This window comes from Drosophila subpulchrella, chromosome 3R, assembly GCF_014743375.2.
Source record: "Drosophila subpulchrella strain 33 F10 #4 breed RU33 chromosome 3R, RU_Dsub_v1.1 Primary Assembly, whole genome shotgun sequence".
Lineage (NCBI taxonomy): Eukaryota > Metazoa > Arthropoda > Insecta > Diptera > Drosophilidae > Drosophila > Drosophila subpulchrella.
In genome coordinates this window covers 5,491,631-5,517,027 of record NC_050609.1, presented here as the reverse complement: position 1 = coordinate 5,517,027, position 25,397 = coordinate 5,491,631, and the positions used below count along the sequence as shown (strand labels likewise).

The following is a 25,397-nucleotide window of genomic DNA, read 5'->3' as shown; positions in this document are numbered from 1 at the left end:
TTCTACAAGCTCAGGTAGTAGAAGACATCTGTAGAATGTAGAATGGGCCGCTCTTTGCACCTTAGACTCACGTGCTATCACCTCATTCTTCGGCACTCTTTCTCTCTCTCTCTCTCTCTCTCTCTCTGATTTTTCCCAAGTTTTCTCATACGTTCAGCCAAGCGTAAGATGAGAGAAAAATGCAACGTTGGCGCCTCCGCCGGTAAGAATCAGTGGAAAAGGGGAAAATGCGGGAAAAGCGGGAAGCAACACAAAACACGCTGCCAGTGAAAATATCTTGCCGTGTCACACAGTTTCACTTCAACTATTGTACGTCCAACCTCTGCTCTTCGCGCTCTCTGCACTCTAAGAAATACATTCTCTAACTCAACGATCATGATCCAAAAAAAAAAATTTATAATTCCTCTATAAGATTTTAGAAAAACCATTCATCTGCTCAAATTTTTTAATTTTTTATGGTTTTTGTATTTTTAAATTTTAAACACATTTTTCATTAACTTTTTTTTTCAAGCAACCAATTTTTTAAAAAATAATACTTTTCCCCTTAATATAGATTTGTTGGGAAAACTGAAAAAAACAAACCTTTTCCTGTTATCAAAAAAAAACCTGTTTGATAAAAATAACCTGTTTTATATGTAACCTAAAATATGACAAGTGGTAAGTATATACAGCTATGTTCAAAATAATAGCTGTATTTTTTTTACAACTTATGAAATAAATAAAAGTTTTAGAATTTCTGTTTTGGGACTACTAGAACCAACTAACTAACTTGAAAATAAACTTGCATATTTGTTTTGTAAACAAAAGTTGTAAACATTTTGAACTCGAGTGTTGAGAACGTAATCCAGAAAATTGTATAGGATTTTATAGTTAATCTGTTAAATATAGGAAGGTAATTCTTTTTCTTTAAGAAAACGATTTTAGGAAATTTAAACTGTATTTTTTTCTAAGTGGGGAAACTAATGCCGCCCCCTTTGGCCATAGAGCACTAATTCCCCAGTGGGTCGCTCGCCGGGCAGTCAGTTCACGTTGGATTCTCAAAGCGAACGCGCGTCGATCGTTCTGCTCCGAAAAGCTTTCTTCCAACTCTTCCCCGGTTACACCGAATCCAACCGAGTGCGTTTCCGATTGTGATTCAGATTGATATAGCGACCGGACCGATAATAGCTGATAGTGCGTGTGTGCGTCATTGTGTTCAATTGAGTTAAATTCGGCTGACGGGGATTACTAAATTACTAAATCAGTCGCAAAATGAGGGAAATTGTGCATCTGCAGGCGGGCCAGTGCGGCAATCAGATCGGTTCTAAGGTGCGTATAATTGATATTCCATCGGTGCCCGCATCGTATACCTTTGCTCTATTTTCTCGCATTTTTTCGCTATCCTAACCTCACATGTTTAATTATAAAACAGAGTGGAAAAAAAAAGAGAAGGCGACTATAAATCGTTCTTGGGGCACGGCGCTCTCTCTCTACGATTCTCGCCTCTCTCTTTCTGTTTTCCTCGTTTTGTTTTTAGTGGGAAGCAATTAAAATGAGGGGCGGCTGGGGGATGGGTGGAAATGATTATTCCGTTAGTTCGGGAAACTATAAAACTGCAAAACATAAAAGAAACCTGACGAGCTTCGCAGTTATCTTATCGCTCGCAAGATACGAATATCAGCCAGCTCGAAGTATCACATTTAAATTACCTTGGACTCCGAGCATATCGTAGTCTATTAAACCCAGAAATCCGCTCGCAAACCAAGCAAAACCTTAGCCAAACCACCTCGGTCAGGTGTAAACAATTAGCTCGCCGCTTAGTAAAGAGCTTGTGATCAGCCGGCCAGGTAAATTTACACTGAAATAAAGAGGAAACGTTTATAAGGTTCCTATTTAAAATAGTTTTATTTATTTCTATGAAATTACAAAAGATATATTATATTTTTAGAAAGTGCATTTTTTTTTAAAACGAAAGATCTTCAATATCATGCATTTCTTAAGAAAATAGTATTCTGGATATTTTTAATAATTCGTACCAAAAGATTACAAAAATTATATAAAGTATTGTCTTAAATTGATTATTTATTATTTATTTTTGATAATTTTTTTTAAAATCTAAAATTGGAAGAAATCATTTAATTTCTTGCTGTGCATTTTAAGAAACCCAATCCGTAAGACAAGTATATTTGCCGGGAAGTTTCAGTAGGCTACGATAGTTTAGTACTCTGTGGAAAGTATTTCGAAACTGGCTCGAAGGTTTCTCTGAAGCTTCCGACTTTGTGGCATTCATTGTTTCTTAACTGGTTTCGGGTACTCATTCATTTCATGGGCTTTTTATTATGTTTGCCCTCATACAGTTGACTGATCTTACAGTCATAAAGAACCAGTCCCTCATTAAGAGAAGGTTTCGTGGGTATTTCTAATTACGACAGAGGGGCTTGTAAATAATATTAGTATCTTTAACCGATATCTCTGACTCACGGCTGACAATAACAAGCCGACGGGGCTTATGTGTGTGCCTTGTACTATCTGGAGACTCTAATCAGTGAGCTTGTTTACACAACTTTAAACATAAATACTCGAAAAGTAAAAACTGATATGGGTTGCGCCTAAAATAGCAATTACATAGTGCGTTCTGGTATTTTCAATGGGAATGGGGTGGAGAGCATGTTTGCGGGCAATTAGAAAAGCTGAAATAAAAAAAGCGCTGTAACTTTGAGGGGACGCCCATTCTAAGCTAATTCAGCGCATTAACATTAACTCGCACAATTTGCCGCGTCATGAAAATCCAGCTACAAAAAGTCGTTGACGTTTGACACAGTTCTTTTTTTGTATTATTATTATTATTTTGTCTTTTTCCCGGCGTTTCCCAGCGCAGTTTTCTTTGGACGTTTCTCTTTTCCCCCTTTTTACATGCTTTTCCACTTGAGTTTATGTAAACACAATTTCACATATTTTTAAGTACTCTTTAGCGTGTATTTCGCCACTGCCTTTTCAGTTAATTAGAACGCACTTTTCCGAGATAAAACCTCTGTCAATCCCATCCGATTTTATGGGGGCCCTTTACGCCCCCGAATCAAAGCATTATTACATCCATATTTTGCCGATATTGTTAGGGGCTTTGTGTATCTAAAAAAATGAAATACGATTATTTATGCAATTTGCCGCTTATCGAATCTTTATAGATTGCATAAAACTGGTTTGTTGGTGCATTAAATTTGAATATAATAATAGCGAACATATTTTGTAGCTTGTCCTATTCATACGCTTTTTTACACAGCCTGATTTTGTGCCTTAATTGAATGTCCTTTTCTGATTAATTGGCTGTCGGGATGAATTATTGTTGCAGCCCAGAATAAACAAATAATAAATATGCAAAACTGCCTACGTGGCGAAACTGTGCGCACAATAGCGTAAATGGTGAATGCAATTTTTAAATAAATTTTCAAAACTAATTGCTCCGCTGATAAAGGCCAATAGGCAAATAAAAAAAAATTAACAGATTGATTACACATTAAAAGCAGAGCTTATTCACACATGAATGGGCCGCAAACAGAAAGGATTGTAATTATAAAAACAGAGCTTAACAATTGAAATCCCGGCAGCGTATGTATGTTTATTTAGGGGACATGTTTTGCAAACATAATGTTTTCATTGAATTATGCTTAATTCGATTTTAAAGGATACTGGCCATTGAAGCCATTTTCTTGGCTTCGGTTTAATTTTGCAAAATGCCTTGGCAAACGTCTTCCGGCTTTCCTTTGCCAACACCCGAAATTGATCACACATGTATTTATATACATGCATATATTCGCCAGGCAAAGGCATCTTCTATCCAAGGATATTTTGGCCTGCAGCGAGAGTTCGTTCGTTTGCCTCCATTTCTTTTTTTGTTCTTCATTATTTACATAAACCTAATTTTCCCTAAATCATTTTGTGAACAATAACAAGGAAAATCTATTTACGGCATGGCATAAAGACGAAGGAAAAGCGTTGAGCCATCGTGGCGGGGAAAGTGCGGATGAAATTTATAGACGGAGCACACGGAGAATGCAGAACGGAGAACGGAGAAAGCCAGGCAACAGACAATAAAATTAAAGACTGGAATAAGCCAGGCTGCAACGACGACGTCTCCTTTGAGCCAGTATGCATACCCCTAACCATATCCATGCCCATATTTCGCCCCAGGATACATTTGTTTAGCCCATAATGGCAGGGCATCATCGAGCAGCGCCAAAATAATGCACAAAATTGAATTATCGATGGCGTTCGCTGGCAGCCGTAATTTCTTTATGGTTACCCGATATCGGGCTGGGTAACTGGGGAATCGGTAGGATTACATTATGGCCCCGGCATGGCACGTCATATAGGTAATGCCCCCCACCCCCCTTCCTTTCCTTGCTCTTATGCAAATGCAATTTTCATGTGCCATTGCATATTTGAACATTGAAGGGTTGAGAGCTGGGAAAACAAGCTATTGATAACTTAGTTGGCATCTTCATTTCAGTTCCTCGCTCTGTCAAGGATTAAATAGTGATGTGCACTTTACCATCTTAATTAAGAAAATCAATCAAAATTAAAAAAAAAAGAAGATGAGCTTTGCCCTAGTTTTTATCCTTTTATATATTCAGTTAGACATTTGGTTTTCCAAATTGTAAGTTTCTTTGGCGTTGAAAAAAAATATATTTGGAGGCTGCACATCAATCTATAAATATATAATACATTTTCTATTTAACTAACTGCATTGTTTTAAAATAATGTTTCCAGTGTAAGAAGCAATTCAACAGTGAATATTAGTCAATTCTACACCTGTTCATATCCACCATCACATGCAAATTTGCCAAACAAGAGATCGCGTGTCCACATCGACTTCTCCAGTAATTAGATTGAATGTTGATTAGCATTTGATATGTGTTCCGATTTCCATTAGGGGTCTTAGAAATCTCCCCAAAAGGGGGCATGGTCAGCAATTACCTCAACATGCAAAGAGCCATGAGGCAAAGGGAATCGTAGGGGAAAAGGGTGAGAGAACTGGGAGAAAAGAAAGACCAAAAAGGGGGAAATATCCCATTTTTTCGCTGGCGAAATATTTTTCAATTTACATAAAAATGCGTTTATGCATACCAAATGAGCCGCACACACACCCCTTTTTGCAGCTGCTAGCTCCCAGCGTCCTTGCGCCTAGCAGTATGCAATAGAAAATGGTAGTGGCAAAATGGGGGCGTGGCAGGTGGAAGGGCGCAGACGCCGCTCCGCTGCACAAACTGATTATAAATAAACAAAAGGGAATTTTTATAAATATTTTCCACATACCACACACACTTCCCCACCATTTTCGTAGCTGCTGGCTTGATGGAATATAAAAATTACTTATTTATGTATATATTTTTGCTCCGTTACACTTTGCTTTGAACATGTGCATGCAAATTGATGAACAAAAGGAGAAATCACAAAAAAGAAATTGCGCATAAATATTAGGAAAACGTGCGAAGAAAATGCGGCAAAGAAAAAACCTTCGTTACATTTTGTCATCGCATCATCACCTTTTTACCTATTGTAATATCACTCTAAACTTAATAAAAAATTCTATTTTCTTAAATATAAATGATTAACTCTATTTTCTTTAATAAAAGCTGTCATATAATTGTAAATAAATCGCCAGAAAAATATAGGGGCTGACACACAAATCACTTGGGTCCTGAAATCACTTTTACATATAATTTCAGTTGTCTAAAAGTACGCAACAACTTCTTAAATTAAAAATACAATGAAATCATTCAGAAAGACAACTGCCTTTAATTCACTGCATACTTTTAGAAACCCTTAGTGACATTTTATTTGGATATTAGTGAGAATTTTTTGAATACCTCTTTTAAAGCAAAAAGGACATCTTACCCGCTCGAAGGTCTCGAAAACCCAGCCAAACTTGACCGAAATGGAAGTGCAAGTGCTGCTCCTGCCTTTTGTGGGCACCTGTAAGCCGCTTGCTCCCTCTGAGCCGACAGGTTGACCAGGAAAACAATGGAATATATGAACTCCGGACACTGGGCACTGGTCACTGGAAACTGGCCATGTGGGCAGTCCAGGCAAATGGCCATTTGTTATTTATTTAACACTTTTAAAAAGCATTCCGCTCTTTTGCTCATTAATATCTCATGCTGCTCTTAACGCCATTCAGGCTGCCAGTTCTCTGGCAAAAGTGCAAATTGCATATGGTAAGTGGAGTTGGATTGCCAGGGAGCTGGGGCAGATGTTGTTTCATTACCATTGTTATTCGACCAATTGTTTGGCTCACTCTCTCATACATACATTTTTTGTGTACGTTATTTTTTTGCAGTTTTTTCAATTACTTTGGTAATTTTATATTATTGAAATTGCAAGCCGCAAATTGTAATTATTGCGCATTACACTGCCAACGAGCTCTGCACGACGGCAGATAGCCATGAAATATGTTTGCCCGTTGTAATCTGGTATTTACGAAAAAATTAATAATACAATAAAGCAGCTGGCAATGCGTTTTAAACGCCCGGAGTTCTCTGCTCCTCGCTGCCCAGTGACCAGTGGAATTATTTATGCAATTGGATTTGCCAGCTATGCGAGCTACAAATTGCTGTCTTGCCGATAAGGAGGCTGGGCAGAGAAATTTTACACACGCCCTGGGCTTTCCAGAGAAAGCCGGCTGATAATGCATTTGGCCGGCAGATATTAACCGCAAAATGCCAGCAAATTTATGGCAATGCGAGGCATAATTAAGCCAAAAATACAACTCGCAAAAATAACAATTATCAAGATTGGTTTGGCTCGGTGCTTTGCACGTGTTTCTGTTTTTCGATTCGTTTTGGCTCGTTTTATTTTATTTGCGCAAATTGCGTTGACTAATTGTGCGGCCAAATACACGAAATGAATTGCCTAAATAAACAAAGAGGAAAGGATCATTTGGAAGGCAGGATGCTCTGTCAGGATGTGGACCAAATAAATAAAATAGGAATTACTTAAGGTTTTTTAAATTATTAATCCCAGTAGAATTTTAGGATGAAGATATAATTTGTTACTTAAGGTTACTAAAATACATATTATTTCAGGTCAATGAGTCCTGAAAACTGGTTGTCAAAACTGTACCTTAACTACAATTATTTTTAAACAAAACTCACAGCACGACCTAATCACTTTCCATACCAATTATACCCCAATAAGGATATTCAATAATCCCGAAAAATAACGAAAGCGAATGCGCGAAACCTCATTAAAAACCAATGTGGTCAAAATATTTATCATTTATGTGTTCCTGCTAAATCCACGCTCGACTAGCGTTTGTTTGCATTTGTTTGGACAAACATATGTCCGGCTGGATGTCCTTGAAAGATTAACATCGGTTTTATAATTTATGCCAGGTTGAAGGGGAAAACATGTTTTTTCCCGCGAAAAGAAATTCGATATTTCAGTCGAACAAAACCACAATCGAACGAATAACTTGGCCAAAATGTTGGGGGGGGAGGCGAATCTGAATCAACAATCTGGTTTCGGTTTTCGGCCATAATGATGGCTAGATCAACACATTTGCCAAATTGTGCAGATATGCGCACACATATCAAAGCATAATTTAAATTTGTGGTCTGTCAAGTTAGCGCAACGAAATTAATCAAAATATTTTGAGAGCTCCGAGTGCTGCAATTATTTTTAGTTTCCAATGGCCGGACCAATATGCCTGGGTTTTTGCACCAATTTCGCGGCAATCCAATTAAGTGCGATTTTCTGGACTGTATTAGTTTTAGCGAATCCAACCCAGACTTCAAGCTCGCTCGGTGGTCCAAAATATTTCCGCATTTTACACACAAGTTTTTCAATTTGCTGCGTATTTGCATTTGCCTTATATTGTATTTCATTTCGGGCTTATTTGACAAACAGTATTAATTGGATTTTTTATGTTCGTACATATATTACCAGTCATTCCGCATCCAAAATGGCAATTAAAATGAAAAATAAAACACTGCGTTGGGAACTGGAAACTGTGAGCTGGGCGTAAAAACTTTGCATTGGCCGATCAAATGGTCAAAGGGAAATTCACGCTTGGTGGTAATAAAAATTAATTTCATTGTGGAATCATAAAAATCGTTATAGGATATTCCCACAAAATGACCAAGTTTTATCAGCAAACGCACTCGTTGTCCTGCAGGACAGAGATAGAAGTAGATCGAAATTGATTAATAGAGCGAAAGTTTGCTCAGTTCTTTATCTGTTCTTTTTATTGATTCCACTGCATTTCGCAATCATAATAAAAAACATGAATTATTTGGATAGTGAAGCGGCTCACTTGAGAAGAAAAAAATAGGTAATGGTATTATAGTCATTAATAACCAACAGCGATTCATTTGTCCAGCACTTAATAAAGCCAGACCTCAAATAGAGCAGATCGTAAAAAATAATGTTGGCTTGTGAAAAAATAGCACAGTACATACATATTTCTGGCACATATTTGTGACAGGTACATATAGCCACAGAAAAATGGAATTTTGGGGCTCTTCTTTTTTGAGGATTAACGTGTCGTATTTGGTTCGAGATTTTTGGGATTTTCTGTGCTTATTCTGTTACTGCTTTTCTCCAACCAGGTCTTAATTTCTTTGGTGGCTCAGTTGGTTCAGCAGCAGTTCAGGTGGTTAGGCCATCCACTTGCCGTTTAACACCACATGCGCTCACACCTATAGAGCATCAGCAGAAAATGTTTTCTGCCTGACACTGTTTATTTATTTAGCTTTTGCCAAAGTGTTCTTCAAGCCATGAACTTCATATCGCTTACCATATAAATATTATTATTATTACCCTCTTTGCCCCAGGCAAGCAGCCTAAATTCGGGTGTGTGTGTTTGTATGTGCATACGGAATGATGGAGTGCAAGTGGCAGTCGTTTATATGCACGATATGAGGGCAGGACCGTAAAACATACGCCGGAGACTGCTCCACAAACTGTGGCCATTAGCAAATATTATTGCAACCCTTCGGCCTACGGGGTCGGAAAACTTGACATTGCCGAGCAGTCGAGAACATCACCTTTTGGGAGGATTTTATAGTCCTTATAATTTTCTTTAAAATCCAAGGGACTCTAGTGAAAATTTCCGATCCCTAAATTAATCCCGAATTCAGGGATTACCATGGTAATAACTGGATTTTATGTATAAACAAATCCTATAATCCAAAATTCTGCGGTTCAATTTCTAAAGAAATAGAAAGCCGGAACACTTCTTATAGATGATCATTATCTTTTCCATATCGACACCTGGGCACAAATCAAATCTGATTTGGGCCATGTTTGCCTCATTTTGACCACGGAGCAGCAAGCAAGAAGAGACCATGGTGGCCACGCACACCACGTCACTCACGCAGACAGAGGCACAGAGACACACACCAACATACAGCCACCACACACCGACACACCCAGACACACCGTGCACATTAGTTAAGTCAATAGCAGTTCGACCAACGAAATATACAATAAATATTTACATATCTAAATCGACAATTATTGAAATCTCAATTGAAATTGTTTGGTAGCCACATTGGGCTGTGCGTGTGTGTGTGTATGAGGTTAAATGAAGCCATACGCACCGTTGACACACACAGTCAAACGTTTATATCCGTCGCATATGTACATCGTACTTTGATACCTACAGGAAGGAAAAATGGAGGAACGGTTGTCATTGGAATCACACAAGACGACAGATGCCATCAGAGGGTTAACCCTCGAAAGCAATTCCTTGGATATTTACCAACAAAGAGGGAGGTTAAATAAGTTGGATAGGTCTGAGATATAAGGAGTGTAATAAGAATTTATAAATTCCTTTAATAGAAAAAATATTTAATACTTTAGAAAAATCCTTACATCTTGTATTTAGTCTAAGCAATTTTATAGGGATCGATGGATTTTAAAAATGCATTCCGATGCCAAATTAAAAATTATTAAATTCAAATTTAAAATTAAATTTAAGTACACAATTGATTTTCTTAACAATATGATATGATTATTTTACAATTTTTTTTAAAAGCTGGCTTCTTGCCTTACTTCTCTTCTCTAGTTTCATTCATTTAACAGTAATTAAATCGTTCACCAAAAGTCAACTATTAGCAATTACGCATCCTATTTCTTATATTAGTTATTGGAAACCATACTGGAACTCAATTATTTGAGCTCAAAGCAGCCATTGCATTTATTCAATTCCACCCATGCTTTTCGCCGCCAACGGTGCGTATGAGTTATGGAAATTTTAATTATAAGCTATTTGATGTTGCACTTAGACTGCGTCAACGATGTCCTTGTGTGTGTGTGTGTGTGTTCATGCACACAGGCGGCACCACACAATAAGCCGAAAGCCGAATGACCAATACTAATGAACAAATATTTGCATATCCTTGCCAGACAAGAGTCTTTGGCAATTCCTTGAACCTGCCGCCCTCGTTGATTAAATTAGTACCATGGAGTAAGCCATTGTATCTTGAATTTCACCCAGCAATTTGGCACTTTAATGCCAGAGGCAATTATAAAAATATAAAAATTAAAACACCACATAAACAACGGAGTGCAGATCCCAAAAAAAAAAAACAAAAAAGAAATGGGAAAATACTGCGCTGCGAATGCAACGCAACGCACTGATAATGACAATTAGTGGCCACATTTAAATTGATGCACTTGACGATAAATGCAATTGCAAATTCAGCCACCATGCGTGTGTACAAAGGGTAATTTACAGAGGGAAAAATTGCATTTTTCTGGCGAACCCAACTCGCCTCGAAACTCACACGTGCCGTCCAAATTGAGGCTGCTTTATATGAGTGTATGGGCATGCCGGGCAATAAATTGCAGCTGCATCGCCAATTGCTTCATTCGCAATGGCTACGTGAGTCTAATTATGCCGCTCAGTTTCGCAGGACTCTGCTCCGAAAAGCAGGCTATATCCACACTCGAAATAATGGTTTTCTGAATTTTGGCCAGGTTTCTCTGACTTAAGGAAATAGTTGGTTAAAGAAAACTAGGTTTACTTTCTGGAGTTAGCCGTTTTAAAAAGTTTTCGGTTGTCAAACATTTTCCTATACTACAAACTTAATCTTACTTTAACTTTAATCTAATAAGAAAGATTGCTAATTTTGTAAATTAAATCACTTGTTTTATTTTCAAGAAAATAAATTTCTACTTGTGAAGTATATTTTAAGATTTTAAAAAGTTATAACATTGTATCAAAATTATAGTTCTTAAAAGTTTCTAGGAAACTATCTCATTTTTTCATGGTGCAAACGTTTTATGGCCCTAAACGACATCGGCCCATAAAGACAACATGCGAGTGTAACATAGCTGTCAACTGTCGATAAGATCCTTTTAGTGTTATTACAAAACATCCTTATATTTGCTTCTCCATTCGGCGGAGCATTAAGCGTAGTTTGGGGTACAATTCGTTATTTTGCCTTGTGCACACACATAAATTGCATTTTTGAGCAGTCGGAGACGGATGGAGCTCAGCTGCCAATTGGCAGGATCCAGTTACCAGTTACCAGCTGAGGATATATACCATATACCATACCATATACACATGGTAGATTTATACTTTTTGTTCTTGTTCTCGCTGCGAATTGAATGGTTTATGGCCGCAGGCTGCAAAGTGTCATCCGTCGATGGGCGGCCGTTAAGTTTCCAGAGTGTTTTGGCATTTTCGGTTTTATTGCAAGGGTTATTTACCGCCAATGTCCCCGCATCCAATCCACACATGCCCCGGCCAAAGCTCATTACTCTAATGGATGCCAAATGCAATCCCCTGCCCGCCGAATATTTAAATAGATTTTTCCGAAATTAAAATAAATTAACTTGGCCGTACGCTTTGCATTTTAAGCGTTTGCCCGCAAATCGCGCGGATTTGTCGCACATTTGTAAATTGGCAAATGATCGAAATGCGCTGAAATCCTGTTTATTATTTTATAATTAGTTTAATGCCAGTGGCCGAAAATTGAATTGCATTTGCAGTTTGTTCCGCTCTCAGCGGTGGTCGTCGGTGGGTTAAAGAAATCGCCCGAGGAGTAGGGCATACGGGTTAATGCGTATGCGGTTGGATTTTTAATGATTTTCACGCACGAATGTTAATTAGAAATGCAATTTTTTTGTTTATCTTCTGGCATTTTATGCGGGCACATTGGAAAGTATAGATATTTAATTAATTATTTATTTTAATTGAATTTTAATAAAAACGGCACAGTATCGGACAACAATTTTACATTTATTATTTTAGACCAATGAATTATTTTTTTAATTTTTCGTTGGCCTGCTGACAACCTAATTAAAATGTAGTGCCGGAAAAAATGCGAACCATTAACGTATGCTTGCCAAAGGCAAGGATCTAAATTTAAGCATACAATCAAATTAGATAGTGCCATTTCCATGAATATGAATAAATAGCGAAGCGAAATCCGGCGCAATCATTTCGCATGTCAAGCTCAGCGCCTTGAGACAAACTTGGCCATCATTTAATATTTATTACTGCAATTGTTTATTATTTATGTGAGCCGCGAGCTACGGCATCAAATTTAGTATGCAAACGCAGCTGCCGAGCATTCTACCACCCCCAGCCACGCCCCCCAATCCGCCCCCAGCCCACCATTCGTTCACTTCCGGTGCGTCATGCACTTCCGTCGCTTTGCGCCACTCGCATCCTTGTCTAAAGCAAGCTAAAATGTCCTTTTATAGCCGACGGTTAAGGAGGATGGAACTGGGGCTGAAGTACACAGAGATGAAAGGCTTATACTCACCTTTCTGATTTTGACTGCTTATTTATAAAGATTTCTTAAATAAAGAATTACATGTCTTAAATTCTAAAAGGATATAAATTTAATTGTATTAATTTAATTTTTTTTGTAGACCGAAATCAGTGTACAAAAATGACTTTACTTTTATTATAATATTATACTTTAAAATTATAAAAAAAACTTCTTGAGAAACATTTAATAAAAAGTCTTCAATTCAAATAAAACAAATATCTTTAGCATGTTTTTTAATAGAAAAGTATTCTTGATTAAGAGTAGGGAACAACAGTTTAAGGACCTTTTCTCCTCTCTGTAAGAGCTGGTCAAAATTAATTTATGCGCGTTTTTTTCCATTCTTCCTGTGGATCGCGACTTTGCCACTTGACTTTTGTTTCGGTTTTTGTGCAAACGCTCTGGGAATTTTAATTTTGGATTTCTTTCAAGTAAGACCAAGGAGTTTGGGACCCACAAAAAGCGGGCGCCGCAAAATGGCGCCGCTTTGGTCAACGCACGCAGCTCTTTTGTTTACTTTTAATTTGATCATTGGTGCTTTTTTGTGGCCAAGTGCCTTTCGCCAGGTTTTCTCTCTGGACGCAATTTTGTAATTAAGCAGTTTGACCGCAGCCAGTGAAAAGTTTTAAGCAAATGAAGGCAACGTAATTGTTTTTTTTTTGCACGGCGTGACTCTTGGGTGGGGGATTCCCCAAATGGGAATCTGATGGCCTGTCGCGGACCACTTTACCCACTTCAAAAACTGCCAAGCATGGGTGCTTTTTATTTCTTTTTGTATTTTTGGTTGTCAGGAACAAGATGATGGGCAGATCGACTGGCAAAAGTTTTTGTAAATAAATTATGCTGCTCACTCAATGCCAACGGCCGGCAAACGGAGCGTGAGTAGTCAGAAAATAAAAGCGCTTATCTGCAATTGGCTTCCTAGAAAGCTGGAATTTGAATTTCCCCACAGGCAACAAGTGCCGAGGACAACAAGGACCTAGGACTCCCATGCGGGTGTATAAATGGGGGATTTTGGAGGGGGTGGCATTTTAAGGGCTGAGGCAGGACAAAGAGTTGCGCATGCAAATCAAAGTTATTGTCAAGCCAAAAGTGCCCACCGATGCGTACAATTGAGTGTCATATTTCCAGTTTGTTATGTATGCAAAAGCCAGCATGTGAGGGCCAAAACTTATCCTTGCCTTGTGTGTGCGAAAGTTTTCCTGGCCAGCGATTTTTCTTGTCTCTATTTTGGCCATGCCATGCAACTTGTTATCATTGTTGCGTGTCTAAGAGCCAATGAAGGAGTAAAACTTTTGCCAAACAATCGCACTGCCAGCGCAAACATTTATGCGGCTCTTGGATTAGCATCGCATGGCATGGTGTCTTCAAAATATATAAAAAAGTATAAAAAACCATAGCATACGCTCTCTGGGGCTGGTACAGAAAAGGACGACCGGGCTCTTTGTGTGTGTGCAATCAACCGTTATCAAATTTTTCGAACTTTTACAACTTTCACCTAGCCCTTTCCCTTTGTTCGCTGGCCTGGGAAGACTTCAACGCTTTACGCAAGCCACTTAACTATTTATGGCCCAAATGCAGGCGCGTGTGGGTGTGTCTGTGTGCGGGAATCCTGGGAAAAGTGAGCTTCAAAGTGCTCGATGGAATGTCTGACAACCCCGCTTGACATAAACACCGGGTGCCATGCATTATTCAGGACATTTCCTTGACAGAGAAAAAAATTATACCATACGGACTGTTATCTCAATTTTTCATTAATTACAAAACACTTAAATCATTTCAAAGTAATATTAAGTATAAGTTACCATACTAAAATTTTTTATAATACTATGATTTTTAATATTGTTTTTACAAAATCAGATTTCTGTTATAATTTAACTAGACAATCGGAACAAAAATCTTACTATATTTTTTAAGCATTTTGGTTTAAATACTCAAAAAATACTGATTTTTAGACAAGGAATGCAAAATATATCGCTCTTTTTATTTTAACCAAAACTGCCTCCCCCGTTTTGAACCGCCCAAAAAAATATATATATCAATTGGATATGCCATTTCGATATGTCGCAGATAAGATATGATGAGATATAAATACTACCGAATTGATGGGCCATCTCGGTGATGCGTGTTTTTCCCGGTGCTGCCATTTCCTCGACAGTCACTTGAGTTTAAAGCGCTGTGAGGGCCCCGCCAACTGGAAAAGTCGCATCTTCACCGCCATGTGCAACTAATTAAAATTCATATTCAGTAATCAATCTGCCGGTGACCTTCGGTAATGCCGCCAATGCGTAAAAAACACTCGCATATAAAAGTGAATTCATGGCCCTTGGCAGCCAGCGCTGCCTTTAAGTCCATTAAAAATCATTTCGATCAATGGGAGCCGTGGCAGGCCGAGTGCGCACATTGCGATTTTCTCACAATTAGCATTTTCCCCCATTTTCCTACCATTTTCCTCCCATTTTCCTTCCATTTTCCTCCCATTTTCCCGCAATTTCCCCCACATTTACCCACGCACTCGCTCACCTGGCGAGTTGTGGAGCCGGGGGAGGCGATTGAAACATTTTTAAAAATTTGAAATTCATATGCGCAGCAAACGTGAAATGTTTTGCCAAGCGTATTGTGCAATAAAAAATAAAGAGCCAAACCAAAAACAAAACAAACACGAACCGAGCTGGAGAAATTCTTGTGTAAATAAAATCGAGAAACGCTATCGAGAGGGGCACACACGCATACATATATACATAAATTTGTGCGCAGGTATATGTGTATGAAAATACCTAAAAGGATTCAATTATTCCCGCTCGTTACACAACAACAAAAAAATAACACGGCAGGAAAAAATTGCGCGCCCATGGAAGTATGCAACAGAAATTGCTCACGGCATGTAAAGAGCTTGCGGGTGTGTGTGTGTGTGGGGGGGGGGGGAGGCAGCAGCAGTGGCAGGGGTGCGTGGCAGGGTCATGCAGCATATGCACGCGCATAAATCGACGACAGATACGAGGACTCCGTTGGCGGCGGCAATAAAACCAAGAGCCATGTAAAAAGGACACTCATATTTATATGCATTGATTGCCAAAGCAATGCAACACAAACACACACACGCTCACATATACTCACAAGCGCACCCACACATTGATTGTAAAATAATATTTCTGAAAAAGAAAACGGAGGCGAGAGCCTCGCGAAATTTCATTGCATACAAGCGGGCGCACTGTCATGAAATATCACGCATACGTCATGTGAAACGGCGAACGGTGGGGATACATATGCAAATGCGCTCATTGCGACCGCTGCATATTTGCATACATCAGCCGGCCTCCATTATGCACTTAAATCATTATTGAAACGGCATTAAAGTAGCGCTTCGCATTCTGTTCTCCTCCACTTGCAGTTCTGGGAAATCATCTCGGATGAGCACGGCATCGATCCCAATGGCTATTACCACGGCGAGTCCAATCTGCAGCGCGAGCGGATCGATGTCTACTACAACGAGGCCAGCAGCGGCAAGTACGTGCCGCGGGCGGTACTCATCGACCTGGAGCCGGGAACCATGGACTCTGTGCGCCAGTCGCCAATGGGCCAGCTTTTCCGGCCGGACAACTTCGTCTACGGGCAATCGGGAGCCGGTGAGTTGATATTTGCCTTAATCTGATAGCTACAGATAGTAGCTGGTTCGACAGTCTCTTATCTGTGGCATGTCAGAAATAACTACTGGCTGTTTTTGATTATTTTATTGAATTGTTTGATCCTATCATAACTTTCACTTCATTAGCATTTTCGTATTATAACGGGTATAGAAAATTATTTTGAATAATATATATAAATATATTTAGAACTTATAATGGTTATCTTAAAAAATAATTATGCATATTATACAGATTTTTTTATAATAATGTACATATTAATATTGGTATTAAGAAAAACGTAAATTTTCAATTGTGCAAATGTCTTAAAAAATAAAAACATATGAAAAATTATGCTCAAGAGCTGCTCGAGCCTTAAACATTTTCTGAATCGAAAAGGCGTATATCTTCTCAATACCCCTCATTTTTTTTGGCATTTTCCTAATGCATTTCCGTTGTAGTCGTTAATGAGTGAACGTTGTGTTCGAGTGCTAGAACGTGGCCTTTGTTTTGCTGCTGATTCCTGGGATGCTTTTGTTTCGACCAAAGCCCTGGACCATGGACCATCGATACATCGATGGGAATTGTGCCTTACCACGGCGAACAGTTATTGCAGCTGAGCGGCCTTGTGGCAACAACGAAAACGGGGGCAACGGGAGCAACATCCGTGACAAGAGGAGGCACAAAGGGCGGCCTTATCCTTGCTTTGATAAGTGCCAGCCAATTGAGGAGGTGGGCAGCCAGCAGCGTGGTCGGTATTGTTATCACAGGCCAGCTTATCAGCTAACAGCCGCCGGTGCGATATATCCATGGTGTCAGGACCTGCCGAACCCCCACATCCTCCTCAGCCGCCCATGAGGATGATGGAAATGATGATTGCAATTATAAAATGGCCTGCGGATGACGACGAAAATTAATTTTGTACACGTCAACCGCTGTTAATGTTGATGTTGCTGTTGCCTCTGCGGCTGATGTAATGACCCACAATCGCCCGAACTTTGATTAGCTTCAAACAAGAACGATAGCAGTTAAATGCCATCAATTTAAAACAGCTCCTTACTTTAAATAAATACTCAATTAATTAACAATTAGTTACTCAATAAATTCGGTTGGCTTTTAAGAAACCAGAAAACGAACTTATAAAATTGATCAAGATTTTTATATCATTTATAGACTGTGTTGTGTTTTATGTTAGCTCATTTGAATTTGAATTAAGTGCCTATTAGACATAGAAACCAAAAAAATATATCTTAATTTAAAACAAACGGAATTATGTTACGATTATTACTAATCGATTTATATAAATATTTTTAAAGTTGTAATAAATCGTTAAGCAGTTTTTGAGATTTTTTTATGTTTGATGGTCACATAAATATTTATATGTATATATTTTTATATATACCCAATAAGCCCAAAAGTTGGCAACAATATATTGTGAATCCTGAACTCCGACGGATTCATTCCGAAATAAGTAAGGTTTTTACTGCCCACTTTTAGACACCTGTTTAAGTGAAGATATAAATCTTACAAGTTTTAGTGGCACTATCGAGTTTATTTTGTACCTAAGTCACAATACTTATTTCTACTTTCGCAGGCAACAACTGGGCCAAGGGCCACTACACAGAGGGCGCCGAGCTGATCGACTCCGTGCTGGAGGTCCTGCGCAAGGAGTCCGAGGGCTGCGACTGCCTGCAGGGATTCCAGCTGGCCCACTCGCTGGGCGGAGGCACTGGCTCCGGCCTGGGCACCCTGCTCATCTCGAAGATTCGCGAGGAGTACCCCGATCGCATCATGAACTCCTTCTCCGTGGTGCCCTCACCCAAGGTAAGAGAAAGAGCCTGTCCTTGTCCACCTTTTCAACCTGCCCGACCAGCCAATGCAGATCATTATCATTGTGGTCATGACGAATGCAATCCGCTTAGCACAAATCAGCTTACTGCCACGCACAATGGGTGGAGCAAATCAGGACGTGTGTGTCCTCTGCTGAACGGTGGTTGACATCGACCGTGAGCCACCACCGCCTCCTTTTTAGGAGGACCCCGAACAGGCCATGGTGACGGTCCTAAGCCGACCCAAAAGCGCTTTACACCTGCACGCGTTTTGGCCAAATTAACAGGCGAAAGCCGCAGAGAGGCGCTCCCGTTTATTTTTCGTCCGCCGAAAGTATGCCACAAATGTTGTTTTATTTATGCAATTCATACGCTAAATTCAATTGGCGGCTTTGTGCGCCGGCTGGGCCAGCTTTGTCCGAATAATTCTAATTAATTTGCAGGCGATATTAGCTCACCGCCAACGACCAGCGGACAAAGCCTAATTGGCAATGCAATTTTAATGCAATTTAGTGGCTCCAAATCGCAAGATTGAGCTCCTTGGTGTCAGTATTTTTTCATATTTATATATGGCAGGTAGATCGGCCCGCAGCCTTTTTTGACACGCCTCAATTGCCGCTTAATTAACCCAGTTGCATATATTTACACGTGCATTCAGAAATGTATTATATATAATAGATGTAGAAATATTAATAGATATATGTGGAGCGTGTGTGTGCGAGCGGCACGTGATACGCCTTCATTTGCATTATTCGCATTTAATTACATTTTGACGTTTAATTAAATTTATTCAGTGCAGAATTAATTGCCATTGGCAGGAGGTGTCCTGGCCAGACAAACAATTACAACATTTTGCATAGTTTTTCCATTTCGCAAAAAAATTTAATTTTACAAAATATTTTGGTTAAAAGAAAATATTACAAGAAATTTAGTTCACTTACATTTAATTAACCATATATTAAAGAGCCAAATTAGGTAAAATGTAAATAACGCTAGTGCTTTTAAATTCAATTATTTTAAATATTTCAGTTAGTTAATTCAGTTGTTTAATATTTAAAATACAAAATATGCAAGTAAAGTACCATGGTGTTAGGTAGTCCTTATAATGGTTGAGAGACAGAGAGACCTTCCCTAATACCTGTATATATTTTACCCAATGAACTGTAAGGAATTTAAAATTCAGATGCAAGTAGCAGCTTAAATTTTCCAAATTTGTTGAACTTACGCACAATACAATCAAACCGATTAGGATTTATAATTTGAGATTACATCCTTGGCAATTGTAAGTTTTAAGACTCCGGAGAAGAGGCAAAGTCCATGAGGCGTGAAATTAACATTTGACAATGTTCTTATTGGCATATCTGAGTACACAATAAATTTTATGGAATTTTTGGTGAAGCCCAGAGGGCACACACTCGTAGGGCGTTGAATTTATTACCGTCACGCCAATGGTCAACTATTGAACCAGTCCGATCCCCCCAATCCTCCGACCTCTGAATGGGGTTTAACTTTAAATGCCGGAATATATGAGAGTATATCCCCCGATCCCGGTAAAGCCCCCTTTTCGACTGGCTGTTATTTATGCGCCGTGCTGGGTTTGCTTGGCTTACCGCAATGTTTTGGCTTCGGCGGTCATTTTATTGCGGCCTGGCCTGACACATGCCTGTCACGTTATAGCGGTTTTAATATGTGCGCATATATATAATTTAATAGTTTTTCATACCCATCTCATCGGGGCAATGTAAAGCCTTTGTCGCTTTGATAAGCGTCATTTATGCAAATGCAGCGCATTCATGCAGAATAATCAGGCGAATGTCACAGCGCAAAAACCGTATCTTCGTTGTTTAAATGGTTCAATATTTTAGCCTTTGATTAAAGTATTTAATTACGTTCATTAATTAACGGCGGTCGCATCGATTCACAAACTGGAACTGAAGGATGCCGGACGGTTGTCATAGAGCATCTCAGATTTGCACCTGCCTCTTTCGGACAAAGCAGTGATATCAAAATGCATGCTCGTAAATCCTCCAGATTCAGAATCACACACAAACACCGGGGCAGACAAATATTGTGTCCTGGCGATGTGCAAATAGTGAGGGGCTGGCAACAAATACCAAATACAAAATGCAAAATGCATATGCCCGAGCATAACTCATTAGTATTAACTGCATGTACCACCTAAACAGGCAAAGGTGTGTTTATGTGCTTTGAGTGAGGGGGTGTACACTGAAAAAAAGAAAGCTTTTTATTAAAAACATGAGAAAAATAATTAGCAGGTGCCACAGAAATGTTTAGGGCTTTGAAATATCTTTAAAAAGTTTCTGAAAGTATGAAATGAAACAGATATCCTCTTCCGGTATAAATTTAACGTGATTCTGTATTAAAATACGTAGTTGCATACTTTTTGTCACTTTCTTAAATGATGTTAAATCTTAAGTAATTTGCGTTACAAACTCAATTTGAAAAAGTTTTTAAAAATAATTTTCGAATCGCTGTTTGAACTATAGTAATGAACCAACAACTTTTCAAGAAAATCTTTATATATACATTTTTTGACCATTAAATTCAATGCCGAAACGGTTAAAAGCGAATTAAGTTAGTAAAGTTAGTATTATTTAAAAAAAAGTAAAAGAGATATTTTTTTTAAACACCAATTTTAACTACTTTTTTTGTAGGGCTAATATTTGTTTTTGAAAATTTTCCCTCGTGCGAGGGACTTAAAGTGTGTGCGTGGGAGAGCACGTTATCGCTCTAGGGCTGTGGCCATTAAATAATTGCCACAATTTATGTGCACACACTTCGCATACGGCAGACCGGAGCTGGAGTGAAGTTTGTCGCAAGCCTAACAGTCCTCGTACCCCCAATGAAACCATCCCATACCCCTAAAACACTCAACAACCGACGAGCAATGCATCTTGGCTGCGCAAATATAGAGGGCAAGCCAAAGATTATACATAATTTTCAATTTGCAGCATTCGAAACACACACCAGGCATGTATGAATGCGAATGTGAATGGGGCATAGGTATAGGTATAGCTGGTATTGCTTGGCACCCAGATGTTTGTGCAACATGCAACTGCATTTATGCAACAACTCTCGGCCTGAGTGCCGCTCCAGGCTCAAAATGGCATTAGCAACTGCAGGTTGCAGCCACAAACAACTGGCTGTATTAATAGGGTCTGCTATTCAGTTAGCACTGCATTCGAATTGCATCCTGTTGGCAGAATGCATTTTTCATGTCCATGCTTCAACAGCCGGCCATGCGATTGGGCCAAAAGAAGTGGAAATTAGATGGAGAATGCGGCCAATCGTTGATTATGGCCTAGAACAAATATGAACGGCAGAGGAAAAGGCTTCAGGTTGGATTGAATCGAGTTATTAAATGAAAGTCTTTAAATGCCGTTGGTTTTAAAAAGTGTGGGACTTAACTAAAAACATTCATATAACATTAGTAGTAATCAAGTTTTTTCTTAAATTACAATTCACAAAAGAACACTGCACTTTAACGCAATGGATTGCCTTAAGTAGTATATAACGATTTATTTAATTAAATAAATATAATATATAAAATACAGCGTGCAAAATATGACCCATAATGATTTAAAGAGACATTAAATAGTTCCTTATACATCACAGTTTATACATTTTTCTAAGGAATAAATAATACTCCAATTAAAATGTTAGATAAGTAAAAGAAAAAAGGAAGGGTCAATTGTAGAATACTTTAAGCATTTTCTGAGGGGCTTTTGAAGCTTGAAAGCTTTTGCAATGCCTTACTCATTCATTTAAAGATTTCATTTAACCACCATATTAAACCTGGCTCCTCTGTGAGCCATCCGCTAATAGCTGATAGCAATGCTAATTAACGAACTTGTGTCTGCTCCTCCTCCTGCATGTTGCGCTGCTACTCCCATCTTGTGTGTCCAGGTTTCCGATACCGTCGTGGAACCGTACAACGCCACGCTGTCCATCCACCAGCTGGTGGAGAACACCGACGAGACCTTCTGCATTGACAACGAGGCTCTCTACGACATCTGCTTCCGCACGCTGAAGCTATCGTCGCCCACCTACGGCGATCTTAACCATCTGGTTTCCGTGAGTACCCCCTAGTCAATCCATCTAATGCATCCTCTGTTTGTCCCATTCCCTCCTCCTCCTCATCATCCTCCTCGTCGAATTGGAATTTATCCGGGAGAAGGTGTCCGAGGTGGTGGTGGAGCCATATAACGCCACGTTGTCGCTGCACCAACTTATTGTGGACACCGATGAGACGTTCTGCATCGACAACGAGGCTTTGTATGACATCTGCTATCAGAGCCTGCGCCTCTGCTCCCCCACCTACGAGGATCTCAACCACCTGGTGTCCGTAAGTAGCCTAGAATTTGACCCACGGCGAAGATAACGAAGTCCAAGAGAGCACAACAGAAAAAATTCCAGGAAAAATAACCCACCTCATCTTGAACACTTAAACCTTAACTCGAAAACTAGGAACTCGCCCTTATTTTTCTATAATGAAAATGTAATAAACTCTATACCTACATTGGATTGAATGTAAAAATTTTCCTAATTGATTTGAATTTATATTTTAAAGACATTTGCTAAACTTCAAAGTGACTTAAAATTTTTTTTAAAGATTTTTTTTTAACCAAACATAATTACATACTACATTTTAATACCTAACATTTTAAAAAACAATTTCCTAATTTATTGTTTATTTGAGAGGCGAGTTTCTAAGTTACCAAATGCCACACCCATTATATATTTTTGAGTCTAACATGTTTTTAACTCTCCCAACCAGGTCACAATGTCCGGAGTGACCACCTGCCTGCGTTTCCCTGGCCAGCTGAATGCTGATCTTCGCAAGCTGGCGGTGAACATGGTGCCCTTCCCGCGTCTCCACTTCTTCATGCCCGGATTCGCTCCTCTGACCGCCAAGGGATCCCAGCAATACCGCGCCCTCACGGTTGCGGAACTGACCCAGCAAATGTTCGACGCCAAGAACATGATGACCGCCTGCGATCCCCGGCACGGACGCTACCTCACGGTGGCCTGCATCTTCCGGGGTAAGTTCGGAACCCCGTGCCAAATGAAAGCCCTGGGGGTGGAAAAAGAAAAATAGTGTTTTAACAACAAGCCCTAAACACTTCCACGCGTAGCCAAAAAACACAGGGAATTCATTCATCTATCCGCTCATTTATTCAGGAGCCCCCGCACCGGCTTATCCGGGCCAACTTTGTCACTTTGTCATGGGCAGCCGGTGGCACACCTGTCCGCCGATTTTCCGGAGCCACAGGCACGTAGTGCTAAACCAGGGGCGGAACAAAGGGGATGGATTTTGACAGAAGTATATATAGGGTTTATTTTTTTTATACAAATTTTATAAAAAAATCTGTTAAAAAAATACTTAAGGTGGCAAACAGTAGGCATTGCTTATTTAAAAAACCCTCGATGATAAATTAATTTTTATGAACTAAAATTTGTTTTGTGGCATCATAAAAATGTCTAAAGTATGTTGAAAAAAAAACCTTTGAACACAGGTGATTTTAAATTCTATAGTTTTCTACAACAGAACTATTTTTCGAAATAAATATGTTTTTTGTGGTGCATTTCCATGATGAAAAAGCAGAATGTCATATAATAAAATTATTTACAGGTGTAATGGTATAAAATATATCGTAGCATTCTTTTAGACAGCTTTATAGAGGATTTCAAGACTCTAGAAACAACATTTTCTATGAAGAGAACCCCATTTAGACATTCCTTGAAAATATTTACCCTATCCGCCCCTGGCTAACACCTTGGCCTCCTGGGGGCTTGGCTTTGGCGACGATTTTATTAGCCAAAGTCGAGCCCTGGGCCTACTACTTATGGGCACCACTAAAAATGATTAATGCCCGCTGACTGGCGGCTAAAAAGGCTGCAATCCGTCAGCGCGCACGTAGCGTAAATTTGTTAGCCATCCCACCCCTGCAAGAAAAGGTTGCTGGCATTTTTTCGCGCTAATTTTTAAATTAATAAACTGCGATGCGGCGCCCAAAAGTATGCCGCATAATATTTCATTTGCTATTCCTTGTGTGCGCCGCATTTGCCCTTGCTTTTGACTGATGACTCGCAAAACGCGCGTAATTAGAAATTTACTTTCAAGATCCATTGGGGAATTGCGACCGCCGCCTGACACGGCCCCCCGGCTTAACTAATCATGCCGAACGTGACTTGGGCTGCACTCCTCCACCCATTCCCATCTCAGGATTCGTTTTCGTCTCCGACTGACTGCCAGAAATACTTGCAAAATAATTAATCACAAAAATGTGCGGGAAAAAATGCCAGCTAGGAGGAATTTAAACAACTTTTTTAGTTACCTCCTGGGACTGTTTCTGTTTCCCGTTTCCCATTGCCATTCCCATCTCCGAGAGATCCCAGCCCAGGTGGCAAGGTGCACGGGCCAGGACTTAGAATCCGTGTTTAGTATTTCATATTCAGGGATTTGGGGATTCCGCCGACGCATCAAAGCGAACTTGGCTTTTGATGTAAATGCTCACAGGAAGTTTCCGGCACTTTTTTATAACGTTCCTACTCAATAATTAACAGGACCCATGTCCATGAAGGAGGTGGACACGCAGATGCTGAATGTGCAGAGCAAGAACAGCAGCTACTTCGTCGAGTGGATTCCGAACAACGTCAAGGTGGCCGTCTGCGATATCCCGCCCAGAGGCCTCAAGATGTCCGCCACCTTCATTGGCAATTCGACGGCCATCCAGGAGATCTTCAAGCGCATCTCCGAGCAGTTCACCGCCATGTTCCGGCGCAAGGCCTTCCTGCATTGGTACACCGGCGAGGGCATGGACGAGATGGAGTTCACCGAGGCCGAGAGCAACATGAACGATCTGATATCCGAGTACCAGCAGTATCAGGTGAGTCTTTACTATGCTTATTTAAAAATGATCCAATCTTAATTTAAACGTTTTTCGTTTCTTTAGGAGGCTACTGCCGACGACGAAGTCGAGTTCGACGACGAGCAGGCCGAGCAAGAAGGTTACGAGTCGGAGGTCCTGCAGAACGGCAATGCCGAGTAAGGACCTAGAAAATAACACAAGTGTAGCTGTTTTCTGTATACTATTTTGTAAATTATTTGGCCACAAAAGGCTTCAAATAAATATTTAGTAAATATAGTAAAAAAAAAC

The 25,397-nt window shown here is 39.6% G+C and overlaps 1 protein-coding gene across 1 annotated transcript; it reads left to right on the top strand.

The window, feature by feature from the left end:
* The first annotated feature begins 1,026 nt into the window (after positions 1-1,026).
* Positions 1,027-25,396, top strand: LOC119548360 (tubulin beta chain). Its single transcript, XM_037855578.1, has 7 exons — positions 1,027-1,308; positions 16,156-16,390; positions 17,982-18,211; positions 22,144-22,311; positions 23,015-23,279; positions 24,805-25,127; positions 25,194-25,396. The coding sequence occupies exons 1-7, from the start codon at positions 1,252-1,254 to the stop codon at positions 25,287-25,289; spliced, it is 1,374 nt and encodes a 457-aa protein (XP_037711506.1). The 5' UTR covers positions 1,027-1,251; the 3' UTR covers positions 25,290-25,396.
* The last annotated feature ends 1 nt before the right edge of the window (position 25,397 follows it).

Bases quoted from the DNA above. Each gene is read 5' to 3' on its own strand.
- LOC119548360 (XM_037855578.1), top strand. From the start codon at position 1,252: ATGAGGGAAATTGTGCATCTGCAGGCGGGCCAGTGCGGCAATCAGATC. The intron at 1,309-16,155 runs GTGCGTATAATT...CTCCACTTGCAG, and splicing joins GCAATCAGATCGGTTCTAAG to TTCTGGGAAATCATCTCGGA. The intron at 22,312-23,014 runs GTGAGTACCCCC...TCTCCCAACCAG, and splicing joins ATCTTAACCATCTGGTTTCC to GTCACAATGTCCGGAGTGAC.